The sequence below is a fragment of the Ostrea edulis genome, chromosome 2, assembly GCF_947568905.1.
Source record: "Ostrea edulis chromosome 2, xbOstEdul1.1, whole genome shotgun sequence".
Lineage (NCBI taxonomy): Eukaryota > Metazoa > Mollusca > Bivalvia > Ostreida > Ostreidae > Ostrea > Ostrea edulis.
Genome location: NC_079165.1, coordinates 48,451,435 through 48,465,539, shown reverse-complemented (window position 1 = coordinate 48,465,539; position 14,105 = coordinate 48,451,435). Strand labels below are relative to the sequence as shown.

General features: G+C 34.9%; 1 protein-coding gene across 2 annotated transcripts in view; it reads right to left on the bottom strand.

The window, feature by feature from the left end:
• LOC130051761 (multidrug resistance-associated protein 1-like) overlaps nt 1-14,105 on the bottom strand; it is a 90,917-nt gene that overhangs the window by 10,666 nt on the left and 66,146 nt on the right. For both annotated transcript variants that reach the window (XM_056154356.1, XM_056154357.1), the window contains 5 exons: nt 9,132-9,255; nt 8,867-8,968; nt 8,339-8,485; nt 4,516-4,674; nt 794-960 (listed from right to left, as the gene is read on the bottom strand). In XM_056154356.1, the coding sequence (XP_056010331.1) occupies nt 794-960; nt 4,516-4,674; nt 8,339-8,485; nt 8,867-8,968; nt 9,132-9,255 (699 nt within the window). The remainder of the gene's footprint in view (nt 1-793; nt 961-4,515; nt 4,675-8,338; nt 8,486-8,866; nt 8,969-9,131; nt 9,256-14,105) is intronic.

The window sequence follows — 14,105 nt, the reverse complement described above, 5'->3', positions numbered from 1 at the left end:
CAGCCAGATGTACAGACAGTCCCATAACATGTTATTATACTTTCATGTACAATAATCGAATCTGATTGGTCGAGAAGCATTTGAAAAAACGTATTGTTAGCCTCTGAGAACAGAAAGCATGTGCTCCAGGGTGATAGTATCTAGCAACGGGTAACAGTACTTGACAACAGGTGATATTATAAAAAAAATTTCACATGCGTCAAATTTACGGTTCGCCGTAGATTGTTAGATGATGTCGTTTGAGCGTTTGTAATAAACACGAAATATCGCATGACAGTGATTGATCAAATGTCAACAGACGGAAGTCTTTCTGCTTTGTTGTTCATATAACATTCAGTATAATAAAACAAATATTGAGTGTAGTTGCGGATAACATTGAAAATTTTCACCCCTCGAGAAACCCTTGTCGGCCTCGATTGACAATGGTTTTCTTGGGGTGAAAATTTTCAATGTTACCTTCAATGACATGCAATATTTATTTAATGTGTCCCGTCTGATGGCAGGCATATAAAAATAAATTCCAAATACATACATAGTTACTTTTTCCATTGTATAAACTATTTCTGTATATCATTTGCTAAATCCCTTAACTGCGAAATATCAGCAACCTGTATTAAGAGACCACCTGTCATATGTGACCTTTTTCCATTCTCTGTTGGATGGTCTCTAATAGTTTTGACTGTATCTCAGTTTGACAGATCTCTTTTTCTTTTGTCTTCAACAACTGACAATATGTCAGCTCCTCCCAGAATTTTGTCTTTCATTATTTCTAAGCTTCCAATTCTCAGCTTACCTTAGATTTTGTCCTCCCTCTCCACATTCATGCTGCAATCCATCAGGAAGGCCCTGTACAAAAGTCTTCAGGTGAGAATGTTCTAATGCATTCCAAATATCCTTATCTGTGTAGGCATCAAATGGGTCAATGTTCATTCGCAGTGTTCCAGAAAATAAAACTGGATCCTGTAAAGAGATTTCATGTTTCAAATATTAATGACCAAACTTCCAAATTGTGTTTTATGTTTCCATGTGACTGTAGGTTTCTCATGTTATACATGGTAATGCATTAAGCTCCAAGAAATACCCTTAATTCAGGATTGTTTGCATATGATGTTTATTTTTAATATACACATTAAGTCTAAACATGTGCAAATAATGTAAGAAAAAATTTTCCATGCCAGTTTTAGATTTTCTGTTACAATAGAATGAATAAAATTATTCAAATCACCCATCCTATTTTCAGTATTTTTGAAAATCATCTCTGCCTCGAAAAGGGATGATCAGAAGAAGATAACAAACAATGATCAATCTCATAACTCCTATAAAGAATGTAAAACTGGGAAAACATGGACCCCTGGACACACCAGAAGTGGGATCAGGACCCTGGGAGGAGTAAGCATCCCGTCGACCGGTCACACCCGCCGTGAGCCCTATATCTTGACTGATATGCAGAACAAGCCTTGCGTAACGAATCAGTTGAGAGACATAAACTCCATATGCCAGTGGAGGATATATTGCTATATAATTATGGAAAGTTGACGATGAAGAAACTGAAGTAATCCCATTTGTCATAAAGTTGAGTTGTTTGTTTGCCATTAACAACTATGTTCAATAAAATATCAAAGTATGAAGCAGAGATGTGGAAGACTCTGGTGTCTTTTATTTTGAGTTCACTAGGAAAGATCGAATCGACATAAGAATGAAAATGATTATTGTTAAAATGTTCATATATCTAAATGTCGAGATTTTTTCTTCTCATGTAGATGCTTTTGAATAAATTCTACCTCATAAGAATATAAAAACAGGTCAATAATATAGACAAGAGGCCCACGGGCCACACATCATTCACCTGAGTTACCTTGGCCCATATTTAAAATTTTTTTTTTTTTTACATATTCGCATGTAAAACTTTGATCCCTATTGATTTTTACAAACTTGAATCTGCACTATGTCAGGAAGCTTTCATGTAAATGTAAATTCTTTGGCCTAATGGTTCTTGAGAAAATTGATTGTATCTTGTTTAACGTCTCGATCGAGAATTTTTCACTCATATGGAGGCGTCACAAAGACCGGTGAAGGGCTTCAAATTTAGGCCTATGCTCGGCACTTACGGCCCTGAGCAGTGAGGGTTCTTTTGCATGCCACACTTACTGTGATGTGGGAGATCATCAAGGACCCGTGACATTCACACCTGATGCTGAGCGTTAGGTGATGGAACTGTCATTACCTGTTTTAACGACTTAGGTCTGTCGCAGCCAGGATTCGAACCATGGCCTTCCGCATGCGGGGTGAATGCTCTAACCTCTAGACTACCGCGGCGGTTGATTCTTGAAGAGATTTTCTCTATATATTTGTATGTAAAACTTTGATCCCCTATTGTGACCCCACCCTTCTCCTGGGGGGTGGGCATAATTTTAACAAACTTGAATCTGCACTACGTCAGGAAGCTTTCATGTAAATGTAAACCTATCTGGCTCAGTGGTTCTTAAAAAGAAGATTTTTAAAGATTTTCCCTATATATTTGTATGTACAGTGAAACTTCTACGAACTGGCCCCTCAGAAAACCAGTTCTCCCTGAATATCGGCCGATTTTCAAATTCCAGGCATTTCCTTACAAATTAAGTAATTCTTACAAAACTGGCCACCTCTGAAAACCGGACAACGGCCACTTTTTAAAGAAAATTTGTTAACAAACGTGTAATTTACCCTTATAATACCGGCCACTTTTTAAAGACGAGAAAAGTTTGGCCTGATGGTGATCAAGATCAGCCAGGTGTGAAACATGACTGACCAACCAGCTGGTGGGAATTTATCAACTGGGGGTGTGAAAAGCACAAGTGGCCTCTATCATTTCTCTACCTCTGCTGTCAAGGGTGTTAAGTGACACTCTGCTAATCCAAGTAACCCTTCCAAATTCTGTACAAAATTTGATAAACAGATATGAACATATTTAATGAATACAATATCAAACGTCATATTGTTGCACCATACTATCGTATGGATATAAGCGGTAGTTATTAAGAACAAATCCATGACTGTTAATGATAATTATCAAAAGATAAATTAATTTTCTTGGTTTCCATAGACTTAGAATTCCTTGGTTTCCATAGACTTAGAATTCCTAAGAAATATTAAAATTACAATTTCATATTTACTACTGTATTTTTCAAAAACGTCAAAATAAATTTGTTAATGGCGTAAGCGATGGATGTAAACAGAGTTTCTATAGGTAAGAGGAATTCCAATAATAGGCCTCTGTGTTTTCTTTATGTATCCTGTTGTAGATTTTCAGTTGAAAATTAGATAATTTCAGCGAGAATATTTCTTGTAATAATTACCTGTAGATCTCCACCGATAATTGATCATGGATCACCAGATCACAGTGAACAGTGCCTACTTTTATTATAATTGAGATAAATTGTATTTAATACTAACTTCTCAGTAAACCAGCCACCCCTCTAAACCAGCCCTTTTTTTTGGTCTGAGAGCCAGTCGGTTTAGAGAAGTTTCACTGTAAAAATTTGAACCCCTATTGTGGTCCCATCCTACCCCCCAGGGGTCATGACTGTAACAAACTTGAATTTGCACTATGTCAGGAAGCTTTCCTGAAAATTTTTACTTTCCTGGCCTAGTGGTTCTTGAGAATAAATTTTTTAATTATTTTCCCTATATATTTGTATGTAAAACTTTGATCCCCTATTGTGGCCCCAACCTATCCCCGGGGGTCATGATGTTAACAAACTTAACTCTGCACTATGTCAGGAAGCTTTCATGTAATATTCAGCTCTTCTGGCCTAGTGGTTCTTGAGAAGAAGATTTTCGAAAGTCGTCAAAGTATTTTCACTATTTCGCTATTATCTCTCCTTCAAAAATTTGAATCCCTTTTATACAAGGATGTTTTGTGCCAAATTTGGTTGAAATTGGCCCAGTGGTTCTGGAGAAGATTTTTAAAAATTGCTAATGTATTTTCACTATTTTGCTATTATCTCCCATTGAAAAGGGGTGTGGCCCTTCATTAGAACAAACTTGAATCCCCTTTCAAGTTTACTAAAAGTTCTTTGGAATTTTTTAGAATCCACATTTGATTTACACCACTTCTGATATATATTGTGGCCTAATACATTTGAAGTTTCTCCTTCACACCTGTTAATATTTTTGTGAGGAATAGAGATAGGGGCTTAGGAGAACATTTACTGGATCAAGCAATTTGTATTCCTTTCATTTCCATTGTTATTAGTATTCCTTCACCTAGGAATGCTTTGTACTTATAACAAAACAAAATGTAAACTGAAACGTCAAAATGTGCATAGTCACTGTAAACATACATCTATCTAAAAAGAAATTCTTGTGAGAGAGAAAGAGGTTTGTTATCCAAAGTCTGAAGTTCACAAAAGTTCACAAGTCTGAAGATTACTCTACTAATAAAGAAATGGGAATCAACTCTCAATCAGAACTGGGGAAAATGTATGGTTTACAGTGGTGCATTTACCTAGATGAACTGAAAAAAGAATATTTTACCTGTGGCAGAATAGTAAGCTTCCTTCTGAGATCGTGTAACCCCATGTCAGAAATTCTCTGACCATCTATCACAATCTGACCTCCAGCAGATTCAATCAAGCGGAACAGAGCCACAGTCAGAGAAGATTTCCCTGCTCCTGTCCTGCCAACTATGCCAACCTAATAATAATATAATCACAGTTTAACCATAGTTCATTGACAAGCTTTAATCATAATTCATGGTAAATTTATCAAATAGTATACATACATATTAAATTATTTGCACGAACATAAATCTACCATTCAACAGTGTTTGAAATTTGCTGTAGAATTACGATTTCGTTACCGGTATAAGTAGATCGGATACATCTGAATTTATTTAGTGGATATATTAACATGTCCGGTCAGGGGTCTATACAAAGATCTTTGCTCAACCCTGGAAAAATTTATGCATCTCAGGTGGTCGGGTGCACAGTTATTTCAAACACTACCACTCCATCATATCAAGCACATTTATGATCCTTAGCTCAAAAGCACTAGCCAAGTGGACTGCACTCGTTTTTTGCTCAAAGCAGGCAAATCAGAACAAGTTTGAGAATAGAAAATGTCATTTATTTAGTAAATGACGAAAAGTATATATACAGTACAGGGAGTCATTAAAACCAAGTAAAAATTAAGATCATATGCAGCAAATGACTAGATGACCCCCTGTTACATACATCTATAAAAATAACATTGAGAAAGAGAACATATATACACAAAATAAAAACATCCGATAGGGGGTCTAACAAGATGACCCCCTATTGCATACACATATGTAAAAAGACTAGCATAAAAATATTGCCTGCCCACAAAAAAGGGTGGGTAGCAACAACAAATCAAGGCCACATTTGTTTCATATAGCCATTCAATATAACAGCTTTCATGCTAAATTTTCTCCACACATGGAACGTACTTCAGCTTTTGATTTCACATGTTATTTTCATTGTTTTTTGTTTTGTTTTGTTTTTGGTCTAAATCCTCTTTAATGCAATTCCAGACTCATGGTACATTATATCTATGTCCATTTATAAAAATGTTATGGCTATAGGTTATCTTCAGTGCAAGTTAATTAAAATCAGACCTCTTATGCAGAGTATACGGCGCGGATCTAAGAAGTCTGATTTTAGTTACATTGATCTTCACTGCAATTATAATTTCAAGATTTGGGCAACTGTCAAAATCAGACAAGTCTATATACAGTAACCAAATCAATTAAAACTAGGAGAAATAGATTTAGTGGAGTATCTATTCCTATGTAACTTGTAAGAGTAGTTTTGATTGGTTAACAAGCAAAATGTAAATTTTCATACACCCTGCTGAAGCCAGGGAGGGCAAATAAAACAAAATGTGTTAGTGAAACTGATGACCCCATATGGCAGCAGAGTAATTCTGGTACCCAAAGGAAGGTCTTGTCACAAAGAATACACATGTGAAATATGAAATCCCTATAACCTTCAAAATTATGGCCTACGTTCAAGTTTTTCAAAAGTAGGTCAAATTTCTAGGTCATGAAGTCAAAAATTTTGGTACCAAAATAAAGGTTTAGTCACAAAATATACACATGTGAAAATTGAAAGCCCTAACACCATCCATTCAAAAGTTATGGCAAAGTTAAACTTTTTGCAGGAAAACCGACCAAAACTATGCCCCTAAATACCTGATTACGGAGGCATAAAAGAGTAATTTAGTAAATTAATAAAGTAATGGAAGATGTTGGTTTAATTTAGTTCATACAATAAATACTTGTTGTTAGTTCACAGTACTTTTGTTTGAAATGTTGCATTTACTCTGATAACTCTTTGATTGTGTGTTGTTCAACATCCTCTAAAGAATTTTTTTACATATCATCTCTGCCAGTCAATTCATGAAATCGATTAGATGTGGTTCAAACTGCTAAAAGTTTTTGAAAATTTAACCCGATATTTGAAATGTTCTATTTCCTTGTATGTCCAGAAGTGAAGATAACATTTCCGATGTCATCAATTAGATATGGTTATAATGGAAATTCAAACAGCTTTACAGTTTTGGAAATTTTACATTTAGAATCGGACATATAGATTGTCACGTGACTGTTATCAAATCAATCAGATGTGGTTATAGTGGATAATCATTATTCAAAAAATAGTTTAAAACTTTCAAAAAATTTCAATTTCATTACATCCATTAGATACATTTATAATGGAAATGCAAACAAGTTAAAACTATCAAAAACTTAAAATTTCATAGAATCTTTTCATTTTCTCTTCACACATTAATTCAGAATAATATACCTATATTGCCCATGTCATCAAATTAATTAGGTGATTATAAAGGAAATTCAAATACTTAAAAAAAACCACAACATTCAAACAAGAGGACCATGGGCCTTAATGGTCACCTGAGTATCATAGCTCATATTTGCAATTAGTCTATTGTGCACATGTTTATATCTTTCAAAATATGCACACAATTCCTATTTAATTACAGAAGAAGGAAAAAAGGGAACTTTGAAGCATATAAATCATTTTGACACCCCCCCCCCCCCCCCCCCCCCGTCTAAATTTGACTCAAGGGCCGCGAATTTCATAATATCAGAAGTGGACATCACGGACATCAGAACCATGCATTTAGTTTATCTCCAATAACTGTGAAAGTACATAACAAACAAATTTTTAAAAAATTTATACATTTTCATATGTGGTCATATATATAGGACCTGCCAGATGGCTTCAACCATGACCCAGGAACCATGAATTTCTCAATCTAGGTAGAGAGCTTCATGGACATCATAATCATGCATTCATTTAGTTCTTTTCAAATATAAATGGGATCAGAGAAGATGGGCCTCAACCCCTAACCCAGGAGCCATGAATTTCACGATTTAGGTAGAGAGCTTCATGGACATCATAATCATGCATTTAGTTTTTCTCAAATATATACCAATTTCACAATTTAGGTTGAGAGTTTCATGGACATCATCAATCTAATTAAAATTAGATCTTTGATCCGCTCATGCAATCGCTACACAAAGCTTTGTGTAACGATTGCATGAGCGGATCAAAGATCTAATTTTAATTAGATTGGGACATCATAATCATCCATTTAGTTTTTCTCAAATATAAATGGGAGTAGAGAAGATTTTTTAAGAATTTGTACATGTTCACTAAATGGTCATATTGGTCCTGCCCTAGGGCCTGAACCCCTGAATTTCACAATTTTGATAGAAGGCTTCATGAACATCATAACCATGCATTTAGCTTTTTCCCCTCATCTGTGGGAGTACAGAGGAAGATTTTTGAAAATATGGCCTTTTTAAGCATATTTGGCTCCACCCATGAGGCCCAGGGGGTGATGAGGTCATAAATTTCACAATTTATATTCCTCTTATCCTATAGATGCTTCACACCAAAAATGGTAATAATTGGCCTTGTAGTTTTCAAGAAGCTAAAAATGTAAAATTGTTAATGGACAATGCAGGATGACAGATGAAGACCAATGGCAATAGGTCACCTGAGTGACTCAGGTGACCTAACAATTTTAATTTCATTCAATTTTCATAATTTTCTCTTCAATCATCAAAGATACTGCATTTATATACCAAATATCAGAATCACTCCATGTGGTCACAATGGTAAATGGCTTCATACATGGTAATGCATCTTCTGCTAAATATTAGAATCACCGGTGAAATAGTAAGAAAGATATGAAAAATACAACATTTTACTGAAGAGAAGAAAAAGAAACAAAGAAATCAAACTAAAACAATACATGCATGTCTCTCTTCCAGATGAAGGCGAGACATAATATTAAAAAAGTAGCTTACTCTTTGACCACCCTGTACTTGAAAAGATACTCCTCTCAGTACAAGGTCTAATCCTTCTCGGTATCTGGTTTTATAATCATGGAAGACAACTCCACCATGGGCTGGCCAATCATGAGGTGGTCTTTTGAATGGCTGGATCCACTCCGCCTATTGTATGGAAGAACATCATTGAAATTGTATACAAAATGTAAATGGATTAATTAATTTCCATAAAAGTTTGGGATCTGATATTTTTTATACTTAGTATTGTACATTTTTATTGATTTATTTTCGTGGTATGCCTATGGTTACATTCTTGAATTTAAATTCTCCAGGTACATGAGAAAATGAACAGTTTTTCTCAAACCATAAATATATGACTCCAGGGAAAATAAGTGATTCTACTAAAATGAACACAAAGCATTTCAATAATCATTTTGCATACTAACATCCTCTCAATTCATCCTTTAAAATTAAAACTACCTTGTGCATTGTTTCACAACTTCATAAAAAGAAAAGTTTATAGCAGGAAAAAGTTTATGGATCTACCTCAGTTTCCACTTCCGAGTACTCTTTCAGTCTTTCCACAGAGACAACATTTGTTTCTAATTCAGCACTTTGTCTGACCAACATATTAAGGGCACTTGTTACCTATAAAGAATTTGTAACTTTTTGTGAACAGACATTCTGAACTTTACAACTCTTCTCCCTATTAAAAAGTAAGAGTTCTTCATGCCTGAAAATTATTTTAATGAGATCATACATCCAATTATAATTTTTTCTTATCAGGCAGTTTAAGTCCATGCATGTATACCTGAAGAGCATACGACACAGAGAGACCCACTAATCCTCCGCTCAGATCCGGTGTCACAACAGAAAAAATGGCTGCTGCAAACACAATCAGATTACCAGCAAGCTCCAACCTCCATCCTAACCATCTGAAACATCATAAAACAATCAATTACAGATCCTGAAATGTACTACTACACCTAAAAAGGGTTTTTGTACCATGTAAGAAACATTTTGTTCCATGTAAGAAACGCATTGTTCTGTTAGAAACATATCGTTCTGTGTAAACAGCATTCCATTCCATGCAAGAAATGTATCGCTTCAAGTAGAAAGTGTGAAAATCATGTACAAGGCGTGTGAACTGTATACAAAGCGTTTCATGAAGAAAACCAGTGTAATGAATGTAGCATGTTTTGCTGTACGTTATATGCAGCAGTCTAAACCATTGGCCCATGGGCCACATCGCTCACTTGAGTCACCTTGGTCCTGCTGTTGTTCAGTTTGATTTTCAAAGGATTTTTTTCGATCCTTATTCCCATGAAAAATTTGGACATCATGTTGTGGCCCCAACTTAGCCCCAAGGATCATGACATAACAGAATTCAATTTGCATGGGAATGTCTCAATACCAATATGACTAAGTTAATATGACCTTGCTGTTCTGGAGAAGGTAAAGGTCACAGATCATGGTACGAAATGAATGGTCTTGCCATAAAAAAATCAATATACAAAATCTAAATGTTCTACCTTAAACAGTTCATGAGATATTATGTTAGGTTTTCTTAAAATTAAGTCAAACTCCAAGGTCAAGGTCACAAGGTCAAACAACATGGTATCAAATAAAATCAATATATGCACCCAGGGGTGCATAAGCCGAGTTGCATGGGATACATTGTAAAGTCAGGAATGATGTGGCATATTTATAATTATGAAGAACTAATTTCAGTTTTAAACTTTTCGAGTTACTGTCCAGAAACCATATTTGTCTGAAGTTTTCAATTTATTTTCGTTCACTGTGACCTTGACCTTTGACCCTTTTCCTCCAAAAATCAATAGGAGCCTTGCTTTGCTGGTCTCCAACAATATATCCAAGTTTCATTTGATTCAAATTAAAAAAATTTGAGTTATCCTCCGGAAACCAAATTTTTTTTTGGAATTTTAAATCTATTTTCGGTCACTGTGACCTTGACCTTTGACCTATTTTCTCCAAAATCAATAGGGGTCTTCCTTAACTGGTACATAACAATATCTTTAAGTATCATTTGATTCGGATTTAAACTTTCCGAGTTATCATCCGGAAACCAAATTTTTCTGAAATTTTCATTCTATTTTCAGTCAGTGTGACCTTGACCTTTGACTATTTTTCTCCAAAATCAATAGGGGTCTTCCTTACCTGGTACCCAACAATATATCAAAGTTTCATTTGATTAGATTGTAAACTTTTCGAGTTATCATCCGGAAACCAATTGTTGACACCCAACCACCCAAATCACCAAACCAATAGCCGAGTTCAATTTCGTTGCAACTCGGCTAAAAATGACTTGCCAAAAAGAATCCATACAAAATATGAAAGCCATATCTTAAATAGTTCAGTAGATATTGACTAGGTTGGGTTTTCTAAAAAGGAAGTCAAACTCCAAGGGCATAAGATTAGAAACTTTGATACTGAAAAAATTTATGTCACAAGGAATGTTTATATGAGAGCTCTATCACTCACCATTCAAAAGCTACGAGTATGGTTTTCTGTATGTGGGTTTAAGGGACATGGACACGATTTGAGCTGAAAATTTTCAAATTTTACTTTTTGATTTTTAATGTTTAGAGGCTTAACTAGGGTATTACTAATGATCAGCAAAAAATTAAATGTCAGCTGTAGTCAAGGTATATGGTAGATACAGAGGTCACAAGTCCTGGTTATGTAAACAAGGCTCGTGCCATGTTTTTGTTTACATAGGTTAAATAAACTAGTGAAAGTTTTGTTTAAGGCAGATTTTTTTTCAGTTTATAAGTGAATTCTGAACACAATTAAATATTTTCTAGTGTTTGACACAACAAAAATTTGAATGTCAGTTGTCGAGTTACAAGAGAGATACAAAGTTCACAATTCTTTATTATGTAAACAAGGCTCGTGCCATGTTTTTGTTTACATAGGTTAAATATACTTGTAAAAGTTTCGTTTAAAGCAGATTTTTTTCAATTTACAAGTTAATTCTGAACACAATTAAATAGTTTCTAGTCTTTAACACATCTCAGTTTGTTTTAAACACGCTATTTTCTATCAAACAGTCTAATGTAAACAAAAACATGGCACGAGCCTTGTTTACATAACAAAGTATTGCGAGTGCTTTATCTCACTTATAACTCAACAACTGATATTCAAATTTTGGTTGACCATTAGAAATACTTTAGTTAAGCATTGTAAACAATAACAAGAGGCCCATGGACCACATCGCTCACTTGAGTCACCTTGGCCCATATCTGAAGACTTTCCATATATATTTGCATGTAAATTAAACCTTAGTCCCTATTGTGGTCCCAACCTATCCCTGGAGGCCATGATTTTTACAACCTTGAATTTGAACTATGTCAGAAAGCTTTTATGTAAATGTCAACTTCTTTGGCCCAATGGTTCTTCAGAAGAAGATTTTCCCTATATATATTTCCATGTAAAACTTTCATCCCCTGTTCGTGGCCCCAACCTACCCCCGGAGGCTATGATTTGAACAAACTTGAATCTGCACTATGTCAGGAAGCTTTCATGTAAATGTCAGCTCTTCTGGCTCAGTGGTTCTTGAGAAGATTTTTAAAGGTATTCCCTATATATTTCTATGTAAAACTTTGATCCCCTATTGTGGCCCCAACTTACCCCCGGGGGCCATGATTTGAACAAACTTAAATCAGCAATATGTCAGGAAGCTTTCATGTAAATCTTAGCTCTTCTGGCTCAGTGGTTCTCCTGAGAAGAAGATTTTTAAAGATTTTTCCTATATATTTGTATGTAAAACTTTGATCCCCTATTGTGGCCCAATCATACCCCCAGGCACCATGATTTTAACAAACTTGAATCTGTATTATGTCAGGAAGCTTTCATGTAAATCTCAGCTTTTCTGGCTCAGTGGTTCTTCAGAAGATTTTTAAAGATTTTTCCTATATATTTCTATGTAAAATTTTGATCCCCTATTGTGGCCCCATCCAACCCCTGGGGGCCATGATTTTAACAAACTTGAATATGCACTATGTCAGGAAGCTTTCATGTAAATTTCAGCTTTTCTGGCCCAGTGGTTCTTGAGAAGAAGATTTTTAACAGGGCTTTCAAAAGTAGCCGGCGGATTTCCGCCGCCTATAGTAACATTAGGTGCCGGCTACTTTAGTGACAAAAATATATGTCCAATGAAAAAAACTTTTATAAAACTTTAAACATCTTTAAACAAACTTTAGTAGACTCAGAAATCGCGGCCGTCTCAACCAGGATGTAAAAACGTGTTTACTTGCGCTAAATTTAGTTCAGGTAAATACCGGCACCTGATTGGTCGTCTGTTGGTGTAGAAAATAATACGTCAATTGCAATAGTCGGAAAGCCTCGGATTTACCCAATTCGTGAGAACACAGACGAGAAGTTCCGAAAGATAACAACAAGTCCTGAACGTAAAAATCAATGATGTTGACGGAATGAAGAGAACAAATACCCTGTTCAGTTTCGGCTTTAAATAGGCCAGAAGTGAAAGTGATACGAGTATAATATCAATCAACAATTTTAAAGCGAAAACAGAATTTAATCAGGAAAGATTTCAGACTTGCTATTCTTTTTAATTTGCAAATGCCCATGTGGTATTAAATAAAAACGAAAGTAGAATTTTTCAGCACAAATTCGCTATGTTACCAACAAATCTGTAGCTGTTAACTTGAATTTGTGGAAAAATAAAATTATAGGTCATTTAAATGTTACTTATTAATTTGTAATAAAGATTGTTTGGGTTTTATTTAAAAAAATATTGGGGTGAGCAAAACATGCAGTTTAGTTCATTTCAACAATACTTTCTGCATGTAGAAACTTTCTTACAAAACAATTCAGTCTTATAAACTTTCAGTACAAATGTAGAAATAAAAGTGAAAGTTTCTGTTCAAGCAAAGACACTTAAAAATTAATTGATACAGCATTGCAAAAAATAATTACATGTAATTATCTTGATGCACTTTATTTTTCATTTTGCATCAAAATTAGTACTTTACAATGTTGAATTTTTTAAGTCTTTGCATGAACAGAAAATTTCACATATGAAACAATAAATTCATGGCAAAAGTAAAAATTTCAGGCAAAAAAAATGACAATTTCAAAGCTGCATTTAAGTGCCAGGAAACCGCCAGAACGCAGGATTTTGCGTCATTTACCCCAGAGCTCAGCCGTAAGGGCGTCGAGCATTGGATCGCCTTCTACTTTTTCATTTCAGCCTCCTACTTTTAAATTTGTTGAAAGCTTTAAATGACTCCATCCTATTTTTGCATTTTTGGGATTATCTCCCCCTTTGAAAGGGACATGGCCCTTCATTTGAACAAACTTGACAGCCTTCACCCAAGGATGCTTTTGACAAAGTTTGGTTGAAATTGGCCCAGTGCTTCTGGAGAAGAAGTCGAAAATGTAAAAAGTTTACAGACAGACGACGGACATTTGATGATACCTTCATATTAATATGACTATGTTGCTGAGATGAAGATTTTTAAAGATGTTCCTATATATTCCAACATAAAACTTTGATACCCACCCAACTTCTGAGAACCACAATTTGAACGAATTTAAATCTGCATTACCTAAGGATGCTTGCATATTTTAAACATGACTAATCATGGTCCTGTTGTTCTTGAGAATATTTTAAAATATTTATATGTAGGGGTACAGGAGTCCTGATATTTACAATTTTTGACCCCTTTTCAAAAAGACGATTCATACCATATTTGAAATGGAGGCATATAGGTACTTGCTACTATTCATCAAAATGAAGGAC